At 34.7% G+C, this 23,829-nt stretch overlaps 2 protein-coding genes and 1 non-coding gene across 7 annotated transcripts; all 3 read left to right on the top strand.

The window, feature by feature from the left end:
* Positions 1 to 1,428: 1,428 nt before the first annotated feature.
* Positions 1,429 to 4,715, top strand: LOC114720889 (probable methyltransferase PMT14). 2 transcript variants are annotated; one of them, XM_028906610.1, is made up of 6 exons: positions 1,429 to 1,637; positions 2,152 to 2,811; positions 2,943 to 3,153; positions 3,249 to 3,534; positions 3,654 to 4,040; positions 4,118 to 4,715. In XM_028906610.1, the coding sequence occupies exons 2-6, from the start codon at positions 2,182 to 2,184 to the stop codon at positions 4,431 to 4,433; spliced, it is 1,830 nt and encodes a 609-aa protein (XP_028762443.1). In that variant the 5' UTR covers positions 1,429 to 1,637; positions 2,152 to 2,181; the 3' UTR covers positions 4,434 to 4,715. The 2 variants fall into 2 exon arrangements, with proteins under 2 accessions (XP_028762443.1, XP_028762442.1); XM_028906609.1 differs by having other exon boundaries at positions 2,117 to 2,811.
* Positions 4,716 to 5,728: 1,013 nt separating this feature from the next.
* On the top strand, positions 5,729 to 5,801 carry TRNAK-CUU (transfer RNA lysine (anticodon CUU)). The gene has a single exon. It is a non-coding gene; the product is annotated as a tRNA-Lys (tRNA).
* A 10,187-nt stretch (positions 5,802 to 15,988) lies between these two features.
* Positions 15,989 to 22,403, top strand: LOC114720908 (two-component response regulator-like APRR2). Of its 4 annotated transcripts, XR_003738003.1 has the most exons (13): positions 15,991 to 16,203; positions 16,914 to 17,077; positions 17,752 to 17,831; positions 17,975 to 18,041; positions 18,505 to 18,551; positions 18,940 to 19,017; positions 19,104 to 19,664; positions 20,446 to 20,586; positions 20,730 to 20,975; positions 21,073 to 21,141; positions 21,244 to 21,321; positions 21,497 to 21,707; positions 21,807 to 22,403. XR_003738003.1 is itself a non-coding variant. In XM_028906643.1 (12 exons), the coding sequence occupies exons 2-12, from the start codon at positions 16,948 to 16,950 to the stop codon at positions 21,650 to 21,652; spliced, it is 1,647 nt and encodes a 548-aa protein (XP_028762476.1). In that variant the 5' UTR covers positions 15,989 to 16,203; positions 16,914 to 16,947; the 3' UTR covers positions 21,653 to 22,403. The 4 variants fall into 4 exon arrangements, 3 of the variants coding, with proteins under 3 accessions (XP_028762476.1, XP_028762475.1, XP_028762474.1); XM_028906643.1 differs by having other exon boundaries at positions 15,989 to 16,203; positions 19,104 to 19,658; positions 21,497 to 22,403; XM_028906642.1 differs by having other exon boundaries at positions 16,922 to 17,077; positions 21,497 to 22,403.
* Positions 22,404 to 23,829: the final 1,426 nt, after the last annotated feature.

Below are 23,829 nucleotides of genomic sequence, written 5' to 3'. Positions count from 1 at the left end.
CATAAATAATTGAAAAATAACCGTGTCACATGTTTTATCCATTTAACAGCACAACCCTGACATGCACTTTCAGATCATCGTAATACAGAGGACTTTGTTGCATACCATTTAAAGATTTGAATTAAGCCTTCCTGTTGGCAAAAAAGAAAAAGAAAAAGAATAAGCCTTCCTAGCTGGCGCATGTTGCCAGCTAAGTTTCTTTTTGAGTTATCCAAAAATAATAATACTATCTCCTTGTCTTGATATAAAATTTCATTTGATTTTTATTTTGATTTTTAATATAAGATATAAATCTATTTTATCTCTCAAATTTATTTATTTTTTCTTAAGATAATCCTTCTAATAATAATAGTTTTAGCCAATAAACTTAATTAGTTGGGGTATTTTAGAAAGGACAGTACCTATTTATTATAAATAACTAATTTAACTTATTTTCTTAATCTACTTAAATTAATCAACTAGTCCTTATATCTAGAATCAGAGATAATACTACCTCCGGTCCTTAATATAAGACCCCATTTGACTTTTTGTTTGGTCCTAATTATAAGACCCCAATCCATTTTGTCTCTTATATTTATGTATTTTTTTTCAAGATAGGCTTTCTAATAATGATAGTTCTAGCCAATATACTTAATTAGCAAGGATATTTTACGAATGACAACACTTATTTATTACAAATAACTAACTTAACTTACTTCTTTAATCTCTTCAAATAAGTCAACTGGGTCTTATAATTAGGACCGGAGGTAATAATAAATATACAGTACACTTTAGGGAACAACAAATTACATGAATGGTAGCGTCCCGTCGTATTTTGAGGGTCGTCTATGCCATATTTAAAAATTTTAATAAATTATGTTACGTACAAGTAATGCATAAGTAGACAGTCCCTTTTTTGTCTTCCCAATGTAGATATCCTGTGTGCTTGACGGCTTCTACGATGGCAGGCCAGATGACTCTCCTCCGCGTGAGGAGGGGTGAAGAAATTGCACTCAAACAAGGCTCTTTGCTTCAGGAGGGCATTTTTGTCCACACGCCTTTCATTTTCCAAATCCCTAAGCTTTTTTCGTTTTTAAAATGTAGCAACCTAAATTACAAAGAGCTCGAATTCGTACCCCCCTCACCCTCAATCATTTAAAAAAAAAAAACTCTAATACCGCTAAGCTTCTTGTAAGGCCGTTTGGGTGTCATTTAGCAGAGTTTTCTATTTGAAATCAAATAAAATGGCTTATAAGCATGTCTCGATCTACGTAAAAAAGTTTATAAGTGAGGCCCTCAATTCTCATGTTAAATAAATTAGAATTAGAATATTCTTAATATTGGTATACCGGCAAGACATGTGTTGTTATATAATTTCTTTTTTTTTTTTTTTTTGGGGCGGGGGTGTAGGAGAATAGTCGAATGCGACATATTATCCCTTGGTTGTTCCGTTTCCCACGGAAAAACAGAGGCCAACTCTTTGAACGGCCCGAAGACCACAATCATCCGATACAACTATGAAAGGTCGTCTTCTGCTCTCGAATTCAATTCCAATCAAACTTTGATGTTCTTCCCTGTTTTCTCAGTGAGACTATTTATGACTGCGAGGTGAAAGGCACGCACTTCATTTCCCTCCAGAGTGATACGTCTGTTCTCAGGTTCCTCTTCGCACTCCTTATACAGTTTTTCCGATTCCGTCTTCTCTAAGTTTCTCAACCATCCAATTCGTTTGCTATTTTATTCGCTTTTTTCATTTTGTTTCATTTGCTCTGGTATAAAGAAGCCAGATTTAACCGTAGTTTTCCGTGCTTCTCTTTTCGTTGATTGACTTCATGTTTAAACTGAAACCACTTCTCCTTGAATGAACTGTCTAGTATAGTAGTTGTCTGGGTTGTCTGAAGACGATGATAAAATGATATGACGAATTCTGTTTCTGTTCTTTTCACTCTGTCAGATTAAGAGCCATTAATCTCGCTGCATGAAAAATGCAAAGAAAATTGTCTTTTGTTTCTAAAACGTTTTCCCATGCTTTAAATAGTGACAGTGCTAGTTTACGTTGTTCAGTCAGGAATGATAGTAAACTAATAGTCAACATCTGATTGCTTTAGACTTAGAGAGTTAATTTCGTGTGTTACAGTGGATGGAGTCCTGGTGATCACAATATTTCCGTAGGTGTGGGAGAATAGAAATATTGGCTAATTAATGGGTTCTAAGAACAAGTCATTATCAGGCCACCGAAGAAGTTGTTCAATATTTTATGTGATTGGTCTGTGCGGTTTATTTTATCTTTTTGGAGCATGGCAAAAGGGTGGTTCTGGAAAGGGAGATAGAATCGCCATGGATGTTAATAGGATCACAGAATGCGAAATTTTGCCCCATTTGAGATTCGAATCTCACCACAATGATAAAGGAATTTATGAACCAGAGGCGAAAGTGTTCGAGCCTTGTGATGTCCGATTCACTGACTATACGCCTTGTTATGAACAAGACAGAGCAATGAGATATCCCACGGAGAATATGATACATAAGGAAAGACATTGCCCATCTCACGAGGAGAAACTTAATTGCCTAATTCCAGCCCCAAAAGGGTACATGACCCCTTTCCCTTGGCCTAAAAGCCGTGATATAGTGTACCATGCCAATGTTCATTCCAAGAGTCTCACAGAAGAAAAGGCCAATCAAAACCGGGTACTACTCCAAGGGAATGTGCTGAGATTCCCAAGTCGAGGAGCCATGTTTCCTCAAGGAGTAGATGCATATATTGATGAACTTGCATCAGTCATCCCAATTGCTAATGGATCTATCCGAACAGCACTTGACATTGGTTGTGGGGTATGTGGATTCCTCAAACATATCTATGTTTATGTATAAAATTTAAACTCTGCTCAATAATCGATCTTCTGACTTCACCATGCGGTTGTCACATTGTAAATTGAAGAGTATGTGCATGAACGATAATGCAGGTAGCAAGCTGGGGAGCGTACATGCTGAAGAGATATGTCATAACTATGTCTTTTGGACGAAAGGACAATCAAGAAGCACAAGTTCAGCTTGCACTGGAACGAGGTGTCCCTGCTGTTATTGGTGTTCTTGGCACCATCCACCTCCCCTACCCTTCAGTAGCCTTCGACATGGCTCACTGTTTAAGATGCCTAATACCATGGACTTCAAATAGTCAGTTCTGCATTTGATTTCAAGCCAGATGTACTTTTATCAACATGGAGAGGATTTTTCTAGAGGAACTAATATGGTGATGTCTTTGATTCCAGGTGGTATGTATCTAATGGAAGTGGATAGAGTTCTCAGACCTGGTGGATACTGGATTCTCTCTGGTCCTCCTATCAACTGGAAAACGCACCACTCCTCGTGGAAGCAATCTGCGGAAGAACTGGAAGCAGAGCAGAAAAAGATCGAGGAGTTAACTGAGAGTCTTTGTTGGGAAAAGAAGTATGAAAAGGGAGATATCGCTATCTGGAGAAAGAGACTAAATCCAGAACCCTGCCGAAGTCATTCTGCTAATTTATGTATTAATTCAGATAATGCAGATGATGTGTGGTTAGTCCTCATCATACTGTTTCATGCTTCAAGTCATTTAGACTGCACATTTTTGTATAACAGGTCCTATAATAGATAATCTCGTTCTTATTATTATTACCACTGGATCTGCATAATAGGTATAAGAAAATGGAGGCATGTAAAACCCCTTTTTCTGAGGCAAACAGAGAAGGTGAAGCTGATGGAGAGAAGTTGAAGGAGTTTCCTGCTAGGCTTTTTGCGGCCCCTCCTAGAATATCAAGGGGCTCAGTTCAAGGGGTGACAGCTGAATCTTACCAAAAGGACAACAAACTATGGAGAAAGCATGTCAATACTTACAAAAGAATCAACAAATTGATTGGCACTAACAGATACCGTAATGTGATGGACATGAATGCTGGCCTTGGAGGATTTGCAGCGGCACTTGAATCACCAAACTCCTGGGTGATGAATGTTGTTCCCACTATTGCTAAGAACACATTAGGTGCTATCTATGAGAGAGGTCTAATTGGAATTTATCACGACTGGTATGTCACAAGTCGGCTTTTTACACTTACACAGATTTTCCATTAATCTTGCGGTGACATTACTTTTATTTGTTCAGGTGTGAAGGATTTTCTACATACCCGAGGACATATGATCTCATTCATGCACACGGTTTGTTTAGCTTGTACCATGACAAGTGCAGTATGGAAGACATCCTTCTGGAGATGGATCGGATCCTTCGACCCGAAGGGGCGGTTATAGTCAGGGACCAGGCTGATGTGGTGAACAAGGTTAGAAAAAATGTGAGAGGAATGAGATGGGAGGCCAAAATGGTGGATCATGAGGATGGCCCAATTGTGCCCCACAAGATTTTGATTGCTGTCAAACAGTACTGGGTTGGCAACAACGGGAACTTCACTACCAGTAGGGAATGACACTGAAATTGTTTGGGCTCGGCTTCTACGATAGTAAGCAAAGTTCCTGAGACCAAAGGAAAATAAAGAAGAAAAAAGAAGGAAGGAAAGACATTATTATCACAGCAAAAGTTGAGGCTGGGTGTGTGAAAACTATCGAGAATGTTGTTTCGCAGGGAAGAAAGTTTTCTCTACCTTGAATTCTTAAGCTGACTCTAGAGGATTTAGTGTAGACTAGCATTTGTAGTAACTCTACTCACTAAATGGTAATTCAATATTATGAAAGCTTTCTAATTTATTTCAGAATGTTTGGAAGATGATTTTATATTTTCCCAGTGATTTGGGTGATGATTATTTATATCTTGTGTCCAATAAAACTAGGCAAAAAAATGATGACAAGAGATAGACTTAATTATCATCACAAGGCGGATAAAAAAATAATGGGAGAAAAAAATGAAGTATAATAGGCGCCTTCACTCCCTATCAATTATCACATTGAAAGATCATAATGTGAACCAACCGAAATAAAAGTTGTTTAAAAATCTGGGGTCAGATCTAACCAAAAAGATTAATCTCTCATAATATGCCATCCAGTGTTTAAATCTCTGTTAGAAGAAACATTCATATTTCATATCCAATAATACTTTAAACAAGATTGCTTAAAAAGAAGAAGATATATATGCATAACAAAAACAAAAGTGTTTAAAAAGTGAGCCCAGTCTTAATTGTCAATCTACTTTTATCAACAAAAAAAAAACATTTATCAATCCCCATAGTGGGCTCCCATTATTTTTAAAAAATAAATTATACAAATCTGAGAATTGATTTTATAACGCTATTATACACATCTTTATTGCAGAATCTTTATCGTATCCTCATTATAACTTTATTCACCAGACAATAATTCAATATAATGAAAGTTTCCAAGTTTTATTTCAGAATGCAATGTTTCGTGATTATATTTTTTCTGATAATTTGAGCAATCTAATAAAATATCTTGTATCGAAGAAAACAAGGCGAAAGATGATGACCCGAGATACCCCCCCTCTTGGACCAGTGACAAAAAAGAGATTCAAATATCCCCGAAAGAAGAAAGATAAAAACAACAATAAACATGATTAAACAATCGCTGAGAAGTAATGATAAAGCGTAATACAGACATATTTATATTATTGGATACAATATAATAAAAATTCAGCAGTTACTAACGGACAATAGGAGTTGAATCAAATATATATATCCATTATTTGTTTTAGGAATTTATAATAACGACAAAAATAGGGTTAGTATTTTATTTTGGCTCCGCCCACCGAACTGCCCGTCTAGCTCAGTCGGTAGAGCGCAAGGCTCTTAACCTTGTGGTCGTGGGTTCGAGCCCCACGGTGGGCGAAAAGGGTGACATTTTTGCTTTTGAACATTTTCCTTAACCCATTAGCTTGTGGCTGAGATTCAACTACGACAACGGGGTCCTAAATATGTGGCTGTGAAGTGACTGTGCATACAGTAAGGGTGCAGTAGTACCGAACTACAAGCCAGAGAAGTCCTTCATTTCGAAAGCCAAGAGACATTGAGTGGAGGGGGCCTGGGCCACAGCCACTGCAAGAGCATCCGTATCCCTTGCATGTTGGCCAAATGGTAAAAATGACAAACTAGCCCTGAGAAGTTGACCAACCCAATGCTAAGATGGCCAATGTTTGCTTCCCTTTATCTGTATTGTAAAGCATCAAACCCCATTATTGTCGCTTTAACTTGCTTGAACCAGACAAAACCACCAATAACTCACCAACCACATGCAACAGTACTGCAACCCATTTTTTGATAAAGGGTGCAGCCCAGATGCCCAATCATGCCTTATTCCATTCCTCCACACCCCACCTATTAATCCCACATGTGACTCCTCAAATAAAGTGCTGCAGTATTCAATCTCAGCCACCAACGCCCCCAAGCTAGGGAACTATATTACCACAGGCTGGCCAACCACGCCTTGTTCTGTCGAGTAATTCAAAACTTCAAGCACCAAGTTATTTCGACAGCAGTTATTCATCTGATATAACCATTTTTCAAGACAGTTTCTGTAAATTTTTAAGGTTACAGGAGATTACTTTGGAAGATGTTTTATCAAGTACTTCGTTTTAAAAGTACAGTCAATGTGGCTAATGTGTGGTCATACTAATCAGTTTGACATTGCAGTTTCTCCTTTGCTCGTGACTAAATCAATTGACACAGATGTCAGCGCGTGGTTTGATATTTTCAAATTTGAAGTTTTGAACCTTATCATCATGACTCAGATTTGAAGCTTATCATGAAATGTTGAGCAAACTGACTACGTAAGTATTCATCACTTTGGTACATTTATATGTGAATAGCTGAGGTACTGCCCGGTACAGCAGAATAATTTTCTGCAATAATCCACGATTCACACCAAGTTCCGTGACTCTCTGCACTACTTCTAATTAAAGTCTAAGATCAATTAATATTGTTTCAAGAAGATCATGAAAAGATCCTTTATCTATTTGACTATTTCTGATTTTTATTTGATTTGTGTCATTCAGATGCCCCAGGTTTTATATAGTTGTATTATGACCCAGTTTCCCATCTCTTCCAAAATCAGATAGAGGGAAAAAAGAAATATATATTTCAACAAACTATGCTGTTCAGTCACATCACTGCCACATCCTGCTTGCAATATATATTGCATATCCGATAAGCAATCAGAAGGTTCATGACATTTAATTTGCAAGACATACGCATGTAAAATTCAAATTTATCAGACACACCAATATATTGAGGTTTATATGTATATGCTTTAGAAACTAAATCTGTGCGTACATGATTAGTGACAGTTAACTAATCAGTGAATCCCAGAAACAGGTGGAGCTGACTACATAAAAGCATACTAATTTAGGAATATCAAAGAAGTATTTCAAACTGGATCAGTTAAGTCCTCATTAACAATATCAGAATTAATTATCTTCTTCATCGTTTTTTGAAAGGCAGCTAAACCAGTCACCCTTTTGTTAATTATTTACTATTTGTCATTTGGTTCAAATAAGGCATGCGTTTGCAGGTACTAGTAATTAATCCACAACACTAGTTCGTGTTTAACTTCAACTTTCCTTCTTCATTTTTTTTGTTGCCCGCAAGAGACGGGCAAAATGTTCTATGTTATGCTAAAAGACATAAAAGGGGGAAAGAGCAATAATTATCTCTATGCAAGAAGATATTATTACGAACGGAATATGCCAATTATTGCATGGTTTTATCCATAATAATATTTCTAGAAGGAACAATACAAAAGGCAAACCAAACTTGTGGTGCTGCTTCCTCAGTTAGCAAATGTGGCTCTGAAGCAAAGTTAGAAAAAGGCAATTAGAAATAAACAGCATCACACTAAGGATTATTATTGCAAATAGACTCCATTACTCAACCAGAGTTAATTTGAACAGTAGGATGATGACACAACGTGGTATTCTGATCTAATTTCCATGTCTTTACCAGAATTCTCTCTCTCTCAAAGCTCACACCACAGTGAAAATGATTGAGCCCTTTGAAAACCTGGCTCGACGGAGGGGACAAAGATCTGTGAGATGATCCTGTGGGACTTCCACTACCTCAAAGATTTGAAATTGGGAAGAAAAAGAGGGGAAAGATAAGCTGTTTGTTTTTATGTATGATTAGAAACTGTGGGCGAGCAAGTGAGGGATTTAAATCCAGAAAGTTAACGCTTCTGGTTTTTCTGTGGATGGAAAATACAGACAATATAGCCCTGCTCTTGTTTGTGATAAGACACGTTGAGATACATAAACGGTTCAAGTAGGCTAATTAAAGTCATGGCTAGGTTGGGCCAATCCGGAGACTAAGGTTAAGGTAGGTGGATCTGCCGTTAAGCAAGGTACTGGAAACTATAAGCATTCGGGAAAAGAAAGATGAACTGAATGCTTCCTTTGCCATTAATGCGTTGCCACATCACACTTGGATCTGACTTTATGAAATTGGTCATTTACTACTTTCATTTCATTCATATCATCACCTTCCTGGTTTTGAGTCTGAAACTATGGGTTCCATCCATGGCTGAGTCCTCAAGGTACCTCAATCTCAATGTGATGACGCCTTTTTTCCTGTTTCCTTCTATACAGATGTGTCTGCCCACCTAACTGCCCTCTTATTGCAAAGGATCAACACAGAGAGATTAGGTGAATAAATTCCCCTCAAGGACATGAAAGTTTTAGTTGCTGACCTTTCCATGGATTCAAGTAAAAGCTTGGTAATTTTTGGCAAAAAAAAAAAAGAGTAAAAGCTTGGTAATAATTTTCCAATTTTTCAGCGGTGATTTTAAATGTTTTTAATATTTGTGTTCTATATTTTTATTACTGAAAATAATTGAAAATTCGGGTTGAAATTTTGAAAGATAAGTATATAAAACATTTAAGATGATTACCTAAAAATTGAAAATCTGATTGTTGAAAATACTAAAAGATGAGAGTTAAAAATATGGGGGGAAATGATAAAGAGTTAACTCAAAAAATATTTTAAAGGTAAAAATACACTAAAAAAAATTATTTTAGCATGTTAAGTACTGTTAAAAAAATTACATTAAAGTGCTTGATGTACCTTCACTAGTTGGACTTATTAGAGAGTTAAGGTTAAAAATGCTCCTAAATAAATACTCTAAGGAAGAAATTACTTCTAACAAATATTTTAAACATAAAATTACACCGTAAAATACTTTAAGATATTATATATGCCTAAATGATATTTTAAGATATTTAATAGATCTTAACTCTGAAAAAAATATAAAAATCGAGTTATTTTGAATTTTTTTAAAAAACTGTACCGTAATTAGTTTGTCTAGCAAGCTGCATACAGGATAAGTCACTCAAGTCTAGCAATATATTTTCATCCAATAAACGAATCAAATAAAAAAAATTAAAAAAGATGCAAACTTTTTAGAATGATCATAATTAGGAGAGGGGCCCGGGAAGGAGGGAAGGACTCCCTGCAGGATCAATTATGCACAACTTTTTAGCTCATATGTATAGATGTCTTGATAATGCAATAATGTACTCATGTACAGCGATGAATATGATGATTTCCCCAGACGGATGAACTCATCTTAGGGATCAGCCTCCTAACAATTAATGCATTTAGTATCCCACAAGGAAAATCCACATTTAACTGCCTTTGTTGCGTCTGGCCGCTTCTTCTCGCTCCAATTAATTTTGTGTTCTTGTGGAGGTAGTCATTTATTGGATTAGTAAGAAAAAGGTCAAACTAAATGAACTCCCTAGTATGAAACGAGTGGTTGTGGTCCCTTGACTCCTTCGATCTGACATTAAATTTTGGAATGAAAGTTGTCAATTATTTTACTTCGACTATTTTTCTACCTCAATTTTATTTTAAACACTGCTCTCTTACGTCCTATTTATAAGCTTTAAAACAGAAAAAAGATACCACCGGTTGTTTGGTCTAGTGGTATGGGTGTGTGTACGCGCGGGTTCGATGCTGTCCCTTATAATCGGGAAAAAAAAATAGGAAAAGGGTATAATTTATTTCATAAGTTTTAATTTGTATTTTTTTAATATTTAATGTACTTTTTTTAATTTTATCCTTAATTAGTTATTCTTTCTTGGTTATAATCTTTCTTATCACATTTTCCTACATATTCTAGTTCATTTTTTTCTCATTTATTACAAAGACATACTTAAAAATAAAAATATATTTCTAACCTATTTATTGCTTTTACCTAACTTTAACTAATTACTTGTTATCTGTGAATTAGTTATTTGAAACTTATAATAAGATTAGAGGGAGTACCTCCTATTCATAATATAAGAGCTGGTTGGATAGTCAATTTGATTCTAAATATAAGACCATAATTTATTTTATCTCTTATATTTATTTATTTTTTTCAATTAATTCCCATGATGTACATGTCAAGTGATTTCTATCAATGGGTAATTATAGTACATATAATTAATAAGAGTTTTTGGAAAATACAACACTCAATTAGTACAAATAACTAAATTAATTTTCTTAGTATTTATAAATTAATTATTTAACTTTTTATATTAAACACTTCTAATACTTTTTTATAATTCACACTCACACATTTATTATATTCATAAAGGGCTAAAACTCCCAACCCGCACTTAAGAAATTTAATTGAGTGACAACCACCAAGCAATTTTATTTTTAATATTTCAACATCTATTATCTCGGGTTGCTCCGTTGGAGACACTAGGATGGTTTGGGGAGAAATCAGCTAAACACCCCAAAAAAATTTGAAACCATGATTTTGACCTTCAAAACCTTGGTTTGATAAAAAACCATCCGGAGGAGCTTCTGCCTTCAGATTATTGATAGCTAGAGGTGGGCCCAGAAAATGTTACAAGGCGTCAATATTCCTTCACTCTAATAATAATTTTTTTTGGGCAAAATAAATCATTTTCCTAAAAACATATTTAATTATATTATTAATATATATATACACATTAATTTTTTATTATTTATATTATTTATGTCTTGTTTATTATGTTGCCAAAATATATATTATTAACAAATTTATTACTTCAAATAAACATATATTATGAAATATATCTTACATGTAATTATCATTTAAACTTATATCCTTTTTAGTAATTTCTACATATCAAAAAGCATTTCTGACAATAATTATCCAAACATTCTCACTTTATCATAATTACTTTTTCAGAAAAGCTATTCTTTCAAAATCTATTCTCTTTAAAATCTATTTTCCAGAAGCTATTCTATAAACTATAGTTTTACCTTATCCAAACACCTTTTAGGAATGGTATTAACTTTCGACGGCGTCAGCTGATCAAAATGCAAAAGTTAATTAAAGTATCGGATTACAAAGTCAGACGTTGCGACCGCTCAGGAAATAAAGTCTGGTGCTCCGTATTATGGTGTTTATTCGTTATACCAGAAAAACAAGCGCATTTAATTAATTTCCCCTTGCATATCAACTTAACAAGGCTTCAGACTTATTGCTGCTAGACAATACCCCCAATCCTGTTTATAATTTACCTTTCACATGTCTTACACAGATAAAATTTTTTAAAAAATTTTATTAACTCTGATTTAAAATTTAATCACTTTTAATTTTAGTCATATTTAATATATATTATATCTCATGAAAAAAATCAGTACAATAATAAATAAAGAATAAAATTGTACATTCTCTCTCCACATAGGAGTACAATTTTATTTTATTTTTTCTGGCCATAATTTAGATTATTGGCTGTAACCAAAACACAAGACAAAAAAAAATCACAAAAGGAACCTGAAACTTACTAATAAACCCCTTGGCCAAAAAAAAAATCCCAAGTATCTTAAATCCTACAAGCAGCGAGCTTTTAGTTTCCAAGCTCTTCAATTTAACATTAAATTTGGGACGAACGAATTAAAATAGAATGTTATATATAAGTTGCTTTTTTAATAAAATATATTACGTATTAGCATTCTTTTCGAAAGCATGCTATCCATTTTTTAAAACAAAGATATGTAATTATGATAACTTCTAAAAATAAAATTTATTTATATTTTGTGTGAAATAAAATATGTGGTGGTGAGATTGTCAATATGTTAGATCGAGAAAAATCATACTCCTTTTCATGGCGAAGAATTATTAAATTGTAATTTATTTTATATTTAATATTATCTCCGGTTTACAAACAAAATCTTATAATTAGGATCAGAAGTATTATATTACTATGATTTGGTGTTATATTTTTTGTTATTTTCAAACTAAACCTAATACAATATGTTTATAAAGACATACAAAAGTGATTTAAAAGGAGTTCATACTTTCTAATCAAATTCATATTCCCCACCTTTTTATTTCAACACGGGGGCGAGCGTCTCGTTCACGTGGCGAAGCTTGCAGCCCTTCGCAAAATGCCGTACTTGCGAGGCCGGGACCAGCGAGCGCGCGGTCACGAGCTGCACGTGACTGGAACTCCTAAGAGGTAATCAGCTTTATCAGGTGTCAGGAGAGAGTCTGATGATCTGGATAAACAAATAAAAAAAGATGCGAGTACTATTTTTATATATATACTAGCTGATTTTCAAGCACCGATTAATATTGAATCAAGGGGTGCTGATTATATGCCTATGGACAAGTTTTCTCCTGTAGACCCCTTGAAAAAAAAAAGATTTTAAATCATATAAATGGTTTGTCATTGATATATGAATATGAATATAAAATGTATTTACCTCCCGTTATTGATATAATATCTACTTATTCGCTCGAAAAATATAATATCGACTCAACTTATTTAGATTAATTTGTAAAATTAGTTAAATTAATTATTTATCAAAAATACATGTTAATTTTTTTAAACAATGCCTATTCAATTGTTTCTATTAAAACTATGAATCATAGTCAGGTCAAATTTTTTATATTTATTATGTCGAGTTTTTCAATCATACACAGTCATATATCTTATTTTTGAAATGTTATCATTTGATTCTAAACCTATATAAGTAAAATATGACTAATGGTCATGTTGTAACTAAATGATAATATTTCAAAAATATAAGACATGGTGATGCGTGATTAAAGAATTTAACATAAAAGGTATAATAATTTTAACTTAAATATTTTTTTTAAAACTATCTCTTGATGCAAACTTTCTTAACATCTATAATTGATACAGATAATTGTAAAAGACGATAAGTATAAAAAATAAAATGAATTGATGTCTTATATTTCATATCAAATTCAATTCCCAACTAACTGTCAGATTAGGGATTAGATGGAGTAAAATTTTTGCTGCTAAACTTATTACTAACAAATATAATTCATCTTAAATTTTCTTCCTGAAGGCTTTCTGGAGCAAGTGGGAACCAGGTGCAGCAGATCAAGTATCTGGCATTCTTTTTGTTTCTTTTTCTTCTTGTCAAAAACGAAAAAGAAGAAAACTTACAATTTTTTTCCTATTATTATTTGGTGAATAACTTACATGCCAATTAACGAACTAACTGCCATGCCATGCCTCTCTAAGCATGATGTCAGGCCCTCAAAATTACGCTTTTGTCCTTCCGCTCACAAATAGCAGTACGTTACTCCAGAGACAATTGAACAAGGACATCGCGTGAAGTTTGTAATTAGGAAAGTAGAATGGGCAACGGGCGCCATGACAAGCACCAGCAAGACCAGTCCTCAAGGATGATAATTTTTTCAGGCCAATTTTCCAAATTTCACTTACTGCAGGAAAAATTCTTATTGGCTAAGAGAAAACTTCTTTGTAGAGAAATTACAATATCCCACCAACCAGTATATATATATATATATTTATACATCTAATTAACCAAGGCAAGAACGTTTTTGTGGAGATAATTCATAAAAGATATTTGAAATTACTAAATCTTAAATAACCTTATTTTTTTAATAAAACTGTGTTATTATTTTCAAGTCAAGTATTGTTAAAACCTAGCGTTATTAACAAATCTAATTTGAGATTTAATGATTCTAAATTTTTTGGTGAGATTTTCTATTTTTTATGTGATTAAAATTTGTGGAATTTGTTCTCATACTCTCTCCCATTCTCAGTAAGGGACCTGTTAGGATGTCTCAGGTATCAAAAATATAAGGTACTATTTGGATCACTAACTCATAAATTACATTATAAAATAAGTTTTATATTTAAAATCAAAAGAATATTTTTTGTCTAAAACATTCACTCCGGATCACGATAGAGAATAGAAATTTTGGGATTCATCAAAAATAATGCCAACCATTAATTAATAAATAATAAAGAGTCTAAAAAATTATTTATATTTTATTGCAAATTAATCAACTCGTATAGTTTTAACGTATTTGAAATAGCAAGGAGGGATTATAATATCAAGTATATTATAAAAGATATTTAAAAATTAAATATTGTAAAAAAAAAAATTGAGGTGAAAACCAAAAAAGTCCAAGATGAAAAAACGCATCTAACCGTGAAAGGTAAACCCATCAAAAGTCGTGTCGTGTTATTTTTGTTGTGCGGCAATTATTTTGACGTTGACCCGATAGAAGCCATTATTGTCTCCGCATGTGATTAGAGATGGTTAATCACTAATTAAGGCCCCGTTCGCTGAGGACACCAACGTTATCTAATCCCTCTCACTGTAACTACTTTTCTTTTCCGATTTCTTGGCACCCAAATAATAATAATAATAACAACAACAATAATAATACTAAGGTGGGGCCTTATATTTGCTCTTTGTTCTTTTGTTTTCTCCTGAGTTACCCAAAAAAAAAAATTGTAACTACTAACCAATGCATGATTCTTTGCGTAGCAAATGAATATATAACTGCATATTGAGCTGACCGGTGTTAAAAAAAAAAAATCGAAAGTGTTTGGATTTGAAAAATAGTAAATCGGGTTCAACTTGAATAATTTCCTCCAATTCTGCTAGTTATTAAAGTGACCTACAAAACCTTGTTATCAAGCAAAAGTGTTTTGAAATGTATCAAGTGAGGGGAGTTTGGAATAAATTTTCATAAGTAATTTAATAAAACTCGAGATAAATATATAAAAAAAAATTTGCTTCAATTTCAGTAATAGTGTTTTTTTTAAAGTAATTATGAAATTTTTCAAACACTTTGTAATGGAGCTTGGCTTCGAATCAATTTAAAAAAAAAATAATTTAGACCTTAAGCTTAAAATTACGATGGTATCCAATAAAATTGTCCGGAAAATTGCTCTACACACCGCGGTTGCACTCACTCGACGGCAATTACACAATTGGGGGGGGGGGGGACACAAATTTGCCAATTTTTGAGCCAAAAAAAGTGAAAAACAAATTAAAAAAAGTAGACATTGTGGCAGGGACTAGACCCAGCTTATGAGGGAAAGTGCCGGCCCCACCTCCCTAAATTTGGATATAATGTTGTTTTCATAAGGAAATTTCTAATTCTACTTCCCAAGTAAATTCTTAATCTCATCCCCTTATCAAAATTAGGTTCCACCTGTTCTGTATGCCTTCAAATTTAATTTTAACTGTGGCGAGGAATCTGAAAATTGAAATTTATTATCCGTATAATAAATAATGTGATTCGTAAGTGTCGTTATATAAATTAATATATGAATTAAATAATTAATTTACTTATATCAAAATAATTAACTAAGTTAGTTATTCATAATATATGTGTATTAATTTTCTAAATTATCTTATTAAATTATGTATATTAAAATTAACCCTTAAGATATACAATAGAATACTTCCTGATAAAAAAATTATAAATTTAAAAAACACATAAGCTGATATCTTATATTATGATAAAATCCAATCCCACGACTAATTATCATATTAAAAACTGAAGCTTGACTAGCTTTCTTTAGAGTTTTTGTTTTGTTTTTTTTTTTTTGAGTGTGAGGTCACAACTCATAAGTTTAAAAAAATATAATAAAAATTTAATTTAATTAATTATTCAAAAAGAAAGTGAGAGTAAGGGTAGTTTTGGAATAATATCGTTGAAGAGGTGGCAGTATGGTTTAGTAACATTATTGAGAGAGAGGGGGAGAGAGGCTTTCTACGTATTCTGTGGTCCGGAACAGCTGATAGCTACTGTTCAGAAGTCAGAGAGGGTGAGAGACGCGCTTCAAAAACACATCTTAAACCTCTTCTACCCTTCTCCTTCTTTGCTCCTTCTGTCTTCTCTCTCTCCCTCCCTTGCTCGCTGTCCCTCCTCTGTTGCTTCCCCACGAAACAAAGAGGAGAGCAGATAATTTAAACTTCTGAAGCTGAGTGACGAAGAGCCATTTTCTTCATACTGAAGGTGGTGATAATGCCTTCCAAAGGCTCAATTTTTTCTTAGTTTCATTTTCTCATCTGCATGCTGATCCGCTCTCGGTTCATGCCTTCATTTTTTTTTTTGGCTGATTTTGTTTTGCTTTTGTATGTCTGGGTACGATTATCTGCATGCACGTGTCTCACTTTTAAGCTTCTTCGCTTTTTCCACCTCTCTCCCCTTTGGTTTCCTTTCTGGGTGTGTGATTATGAATTGCTATTTCCACTTTCCTCTCTGGGAGATCTTACACGAACCTCTATCTTTTATTGTTCTGTAAAAGTGCCACTTGAAAAGCTGGTAAAATTTGTAGGAATCGTGTTATGATTTACCAGCCGCATCGTGCGTGATCAATACTTGCACTCTCACTTTCTTCCCAAGCCAAAACTTATTTCGGTTGATCTATAAAGGGTAGTCAGTATGCTGCATTATATGCTCTCTGAAAATCCTTGTCTTTTTTTACTATGTGAGCAAATTAAGTAATGTGCAAGGAAGTGTTTGCTTGTTTCGTTTCCTTGTAACTCTGGTTTAAAAACAGTACAATTCGAGGTAACTTATCTTGTTTTCTCTTGTTTGGTAGCTTTGAAGCTAAGCAATTTGGACTGTTGTCTGGTTTAGCTTACTAGATCAAGCTTGTGACTTTTTTGTTGGGGTCTCTCTAAATTGATTAAATATTGATAACTAGTTAATGATGTTACCAGGTGGGTAGGGGCTGAGAACGATGCCAAACCAGCTATGGTTTGTACTGCCAATGATTTACAAAGCTGGAAAGATTTTCCCAAGGGACTTAGGGTTCTTCTCCTTGATGGGAACACCAATTCTGCTGCCGATATAAGAGCAAAGCTGGAGGCCATGGACTATATTGGTAATACTTTTTTTGTTAGCTTCCCTTACTTTTTCACCTTCTTGTATTTCGGCCCAGCAATTTCCCACTTGCTTTATTAATGAATAGAATTGGTCCCCATTTTTTTTCCCCCCTCTTGGCATCCCGTAAAGTTTCGTTGCTTTGGATGCTCTGGATATAATTCTGGGGAATTTTGTGGTATGGGATTAAATGGAATCGGAGGTTAGACAATCCTAAAGTACGCTATTTTTTTATCCTTTTGCTATGCTTAATGTTATTTTTGGTATTCTTTTAAATGACTTATAAAGCTGCCAAAATATTCATTTGCTTCTGAACCATATGCATTAAGTGTTTCAATAACTTCATGTGATCCAAACTATGAGAATTTTAAGGACAGATGAATTTCTCACTCGCTTTGAACGGCCCAGTCTACTCATATTTGGTCCATGGATATGCTTAATTAGCATGGATTAATTACGTGAATGTAAACCAATAGCATGTATTGAGGTAAACAAAACCATGTCAAAAAGTGAATTTTATTAAAACTATTTTAAGAACAAACTTAAGCAGAGTTTTGAATGCTATTGAAATTTCAAGTTGCATCCCTATATTCCCACAATCCCGTTATCCTTTGTTTTATTCACATGCCTGTCACTCTGTTAATCTGCTTAGTAAGCCTCAGCGTAATTGTGCAGTTTCTATATTCTGCAACGAGAATGAAGCCTTGTCGGCAATCTCAAGCAAACCCGAAGGCTTCCATGTTGCCATTGTGGAGGTAATATACTTTAGAATTTGTGAAATTATTGTCATGACTTTTATCATTTAAATCTTCAATTCTTTTAGATTATTGGTATAAGACAGCATTAATAGTTTGATTATTCACCAACACATCGATCCTACTTGCACCTATAATTGCAGGTTAGTACAAGCAATGACCAAGGGTGTTTCAAATTTCTTGAGAATGCCAAGGACCTGCCAACCATTAGTGAGTTCAGAAACCAACCCTAGCTATGCAATTTTTTAACTTGTATTTCTCTTCCACTCCCAAGGGGCATTCTATTCTAAATGGAACTTAAAAGTCGAATGCTCAGTCTGAATTCATTACAAGTAAAACCAGTTTTTAATAAGGAGAAGCCGACACATTGTACCTTTCAAGTCCAACAATTAGTTTCGCCTCTCTCTGGATCTTTATCTCTTGCTATTTTTTCTCTAATAACTGTAAGTTCTAAGGATTTTTTTCACCTTTTTTCATTTGTTTCATGGTCGTCAGTCATTTTTTTTTTTACATAACTTGAAAACTTCTTTTTGCCTTGAGAATCTTGTAACCTTCTTAATGCATGCATGGTCTGTAAGGGAACATTGCATGAGAAACACAAGTAAGAAGTTTACTCTAGGATCCTTCTCCTGACACAGTTTTCCTAACAAGTGATACTTTTAATTTGATGCAGTGACTTCAAACGATCATTGCCTCAGCACTATGATGAAGTGTATAGCAGTAAGATTTCGGCTTAACAATATTAATCTCAGTGGTTTTTTTTAAATTAAAAATAACACAGCATAAAAGGAAAAACAAGAAAACAGTCCTACTAGCGTATACCAACCAGACTTCCTAAACTGTTGCAGTAAGAATATACAATCCAAGACCACTGCTTTATTTAGTATCATTCAAACTTAGATTTAATATTCTATTTGATGTTTTTGCATTTTTTGGTTAGTTCATACTTTTAGCACTTTCAAATCATAGACCAAAATCTGAACTTTTCCTTTTAAACCAGGCCTCTCTAATAGAAGTAGTGACTATCTAGTTCAAATGTCAGCAGTCTCTTTTCATTGCATCCTAGTTGTTGATGCTTTACTTTTGATTCTGTCTGTTCTTTCTTAAGCTTGGCGCAGTTGAGTTCCTAAGAAAACCGCTCTCTGAAGAAAAGCTCAGGAATATCTGGCAGCATGTGGTTCACAAGGTCTGATAATAGTTATGGCATTATGCTGGCGTTTACTATGAACATAATTTGAACAAAATTGTTCCTGATGTAGTTTAATTGAGCAGGCATTTAATGCTGGGGCAACTGTCCTGTCTGAATCACTAAAGCCTGTCAAAGAATCTGTGGTATCAATATTGCAGCTCGAAACAGAAAATAAGGAACAGCAAAGTAAAATCTCAATAGATATCGAGAAAGTATCAAGGTTTAGTGAACATGACCATGAGCTATCATCGGGGAGTGATAATAAATATCCAGCTCCTTCAACTCCACAATTAAAACAGGGGGCTAGATTACTGGATGATGGAGATTGCCATGAACAGACTCATTGCTTGACTGAAAAAGAAAGTGGAGACCTGGATGGGGAAACTATATCTGTCGAAACTACATGTGGAAATTCGAATTCTGAGGGTGCTACACCTCAACCAAGTAAGCCTGAAACGACTCTAATTAAGAAGGAAGAGGAGTATGCCAATGGTTCCAAGAGTGAGAGTGATGTATCTACACATAATCATGATGGAAATTTTGTGAGCAGCCATGATGATAGCACTGCATCTCCCAAAAAAGTAGGTGTTCTCAGTGATGCATGCGAGAACACAGCTAATAAAAAGAAATCAAAGAAGGTGAAGGTAAGCTGCTTTTTGATTTCTTGTTCTTGTCATCTTTGTGCATGTCCCTCTCTCCTGCTGCAAAATAGGCATTAAGCCTATACATCAGCACTTAATTTGTTTTTGGCCAAAATATATCAGCACTTATGGATAACCATGTTTAGATCCTTCCTCCTCCTCCTTCCTGTTAAAAATTTGGCATGCCTATTAACTCAAATCTATTGCATTATGTGACTACTGACTAGATGGGATGCCTATTAACTCGAATCTAGTAATGTGTCTAATTAGCATGGTTGGAGTAATTAATAATGGGACATGGATAGACACCTCTCTTTGTTGATGTCTTCTTGACGAAGTGCGTATAATAAATTTATTATGGAATTATCAAGTCTTAGACTTCTTTATTGAACGAATTATTAAGAGTTTTTTCAAAGGAGCTTCCAACTAAAATCACTTTGCAAAGCAGCATCACTCCAATCCTTGTCTCCTTCCTTGTATGTTGCTTTATAGAATGTATTTTCTTGTTGAGGAAAATCTTCTCGATATATGGACATCCATAATATACTGTTAAACTTGAACATGGCATTATTCTCAAAATTGTTCAGTCACCCGCTTACCAGGCTTCCATGAACTATTGTTTTACCACTAGCTTATGCGACTTTCTTCCATCTTACACCCTTGTGTTGTTTGTTTCTTATTCCTTTCTATTCTTTTTTATATAATGGAATTTTTTTCAAGTAAGCAAATGATTTACTGGTTCTGATGATCTCAACATGCTTTTGTCGAATAATTTTGGTTTCAGGTAGACTGGACGCCTGAACTGCATAACAAATTTGTTCATGCAGTGGAACAACTAGGTATTGATCAAGCCATACCTTCTCGAATTCTGGAGCTAATGAAAGTGGAGGGGTTGACAAGGCATAATGTGGCTAGCCATCTTCAGGTAATTGTTTAGCTTGCTGGTTATAGTCCCAGTTTCTTTCAAAAACAACGCTGCTAGTGGCACTAGATGATTATAAAAAGCCATATCCATGTATCCTCTTAGGTTGACTCAAGTTACTTTTTTCCTTTTTTTTGGTCGAACAGAAATATAGAATGCACAAGAGACATATCTTGCCTAAGGAAGAAGATCGAAGATGGCCAAATCAAAGAGATATAATGCAAAGGAGCTATTATGTGCCAAGGCCCATTATGGCCTATCCTCAATATCATTCTAACCACACCTTATCTCCAGCTCCTATGTATCCTATGTGGGGTCAACCAGGAAGTCAACCGGCTGGTGTACAGATGTGGGGCCCACCTAACTATCACGTATGGCAGCCTTTTCCGGGGGTACTATTTCTCATCAGAACTAAAGCTGTGTTTTCCTTTGTTTTACAAACCACTTTGAGCGGCCCTGTGATGATTTGCCATATGGTTGATGTTTCAGATGCACGCAGAAGCATGGGGTTGCCCTGTGTTGCCACCTTCTCAAAATCCTTGTTTTTACCACACTCAAGTGAATAACGCTAATAGAAGATCTTAACCTTCCCTTATTCTGAGTATCATGAGTAAATCTAACCATACCTACGGCTAATTAAACTTTTCCTGTCAAATGCAGCATACGCCTGGATTGCACAGTGCTAATAACGTTGATTATAACTCTAGCATGCCTCCAAGTTCGTTGGAGCATCATCCGGTAATGCCATACCTTCAGAATAGTTTATAATGCCAAGCTACCAGTTTTTACATGGGGCATCCCAGTTAAAGTTTTCACTTTCAAATCCTTAATAACTTTCACTATGCTTGAGCCTTGAAGATTCTAAATGGGCACGAAAATTTCCTTACAGTTTGCTTGTGTTGGGTGCATGCAGGCGGATGAAGTTGTTGACAAGGTTGTGAAGGAGGCAATAAGCAAGCCATGGCTGCCCTTGCCCTTGGGTCTCAAACCTCCTTCCACAGATAGCGTATTGGCTGAACTTTCTCGGCAAGGCATATCCACCATCCCTCATGGTTCCAAATCTATATAGCCACTGAGTCCCATCGAGAGTGACTCCGATGGCGACAAAATTTATGTTCTGGCTGGTACTAGAATTGCTGTTTTACCCAATAAGCAATTCTGCAATTTTTCTTTTTTCTTTTTTTCCCCTCGAATTTGAGATCCCAATTAAATGAACTGGTTAGGAGATGGAAGTTGAGGACCAGCGTACCTTGTCTGGTCCCTCTCGAACAACCGACCACTCTGAGGTTTCCACCAAGCTGATGATGTGAAGCTACACTCGAACAACAACAACAACAAGAAGAATGGACATCGATCCTATCCTATCCATTGCTTTTTGTTTGCCGGAATAAAAAAGCTCATTTCAGTGGGAGACACCCGTCTGGCAACATTGGGCGTCCCAGAAGTGGCCACGTGGTTGCTGATACTTACACCATGTTTGTGGCTGTAAATAAACAGAGTTTTGATGGGGATGTGAGTTGTGAAATGCACACAACTTTTGGGGCATAAAAGTGCAAGTGGCTGCAAATTCCAGAGTGAAATGTGTATGTGTGAGAGGGATAGGGTGGGCCCAGTAGTAGTCGTAGTGGAGTAGGTATCTAATAATGGAAACGGTGGCGCTTTTGTTTTCTTCTTCCCTTTTTTGAGGGTATGGCATGTAGAGAGAGTAACGTTGATATTTGCTGCTCTGGTGTTTGTTAATAAAAATGAGCGCAATCCAGGCGGAAGCTGACAATTCCATTTTCATGTTTGCTTCGAAACATAGTTCAGTTTAAAGCGTTCCTCTGCCTCCCTGCCGGTCTAGGCTAGCTTAGCTTGTTGCTTTCTTTTATTTCCTTTTCACGTCCAAACTAAGCCAGACAAAAACCTGTTGGCCACAATTTTTGTTTTAAAACAAAAAAACTACCCCTAGTTTATGCCATAGATGTTCGAAACTCTTGTCGTTGTTGATATCTAGTCTTGTCAATTGTGATGGTTAGTTTCTTTGGAAGTTTTACAAGTCTTCAGAATATCATTTGAAAAATGTTGCTTGTTTTTTTCAATGGTCAAAAGGTGGCAATCGAACGAATGATGGTCTTTTTTTTTTTTTTTGGCCCTATCATTCACCCAAAAGAAAAAAACTTGCACATTTATCATATTCATAAAGGCTCTCGCAACGCATAATGTCGTTTTGGAAGTTCAAGGTTAACATGTAACAACTTTTTTATGTACATTAACTCACCAGAAGCCAGAAGATGTAATAATTACAATTACAATTCATTATTGAAATTTCGTATGGATTTCTTAAAATAGATATTTGCTCCAATAACCTCCCCTCCAGTCCAAAAAAAAAAACTCAAATGGTGGGAATATTTAAAAAAGAAGAACGAAGAACACAAGCCCAGTGTTATTGGGCCAATGACCCATGCTAATTTGGACACCAACAGAGACAGCCCAACCAACATACCCAATACAGGTTGAAGAAATCTGCGATAAATAATAGGAAGGATCCCAAAAAATATATTTTAAAAATTTTAAAATTTTAAATCAGTTTTGTTTACTACACTTTAATAACAATTGAAAACATTTAAAAAGCAAATAACAATACATTTTTATAGTTATTCCTGATTTAAAATTTTAAAATTTTAGAAGTATTTTTTGGGGATTTTTCCCAAATAATACACTCATATAAGTTATCCATAATTTGTAAGGCAAAAAAAAAAAAAGAAGAAGAAGAAGAAGAAATATCATAGCAAATTTTAGATGCTGAATTCAACATTTAATATAATAAATTAATATATTCATGTTGTGGAGCATGTTGGCGTCTGCGCGCGTGCTTGTGATTCGGGAGGTTTTTGATATGATTTTTTTTGTGTGGGTATAATCATGGTTGAGAGATTCGTCATGGAACACTGTATTGTCATGGTTGCTGAATTGTCATGTTATGTTTGGGAGTATGTAATTATTATAGCTGAGACTTGTGAGTGGATTGTGATTAATTATGCATTCCCGAATATTCCGTTTCATAATTGATTGTTTTTTTTGTTTTTTTATTATTTTTTTAAAAAATAAGTGGACAAAATTGACCGAATGACCGCCTAAACTAAAATGTGATGAAGGCAGGTTGGAAGCTAAAAGTTCAAGTAATTCAAGTATAATTAATATAAGTGGATATAATTAATGTTTACTTCCATAAATTATTATGTTAAGAGGTGCTTAAATTATTTA

The sequence above is a fragment of the Neltuma alba genome, unplaced genomic scaffold, assembly GCF_004799145.2.
Source record: "Neltuma alba isolate B1F8T4 unplaced genomic scaffold, ASM479914v2 tig00012007_pilon, whole genome shotgun sequence".
Taxonomy (NCBI): Eukaryota; Viridiplantae; Streptophyta; class Magnoliopsida; order Fabales; family Fabaceae; genus Neltuma; species Neltuma alba.
This window is presented reverse-complemented; position numbering and strand designations above follow the sequence as displayed.

Bases quoted from the DNA above. Each gene is read 5' to 3' on its own strand.
- LOC114720889 (XM_028906610.1), top strand. From the start codon at position 2,182: ATGGGTTCTAAGAACAAGTCATTATCAGGCCACCGAAGAAGTTGTTCA. The intron at 3,154-3,248 runs GTCAGTTCTGCA...CTTTGATTCCAG, and splicing joins AATACCATGGACTTCAAATA to GTGGTATGTATCTAATGGAA. The intron at 4,041-4,117 runs GTATGTCACAAG...TTATTTGTTCAG, and splicing joins ATTGGAATTTATCACGACTG to GTGTGAAGGATTTTCTACAT.
- LOC114720908 (XM_028906642.1), top strand. From the start codon at position 16,948: ATGGTTTGTACTGCCAATGATTTACAAAGCTGGAAAGATTTTCCCAAG. The intron at 18,552-18,939 runs GTAAGATTTCGG...TTCTTTCTTAAG, and splicing joins CTATGATGAAGTGTATAGCA to CTTGGCGCAGTTGAGTTCCT. The intron at 21,322-21,496 runs GTAATGCCATAC...GGGTGCATGCAG, and splicing joins GTTCGTTGGAGCATCATCCG to GCGGATGAAGTTGTTGACAA.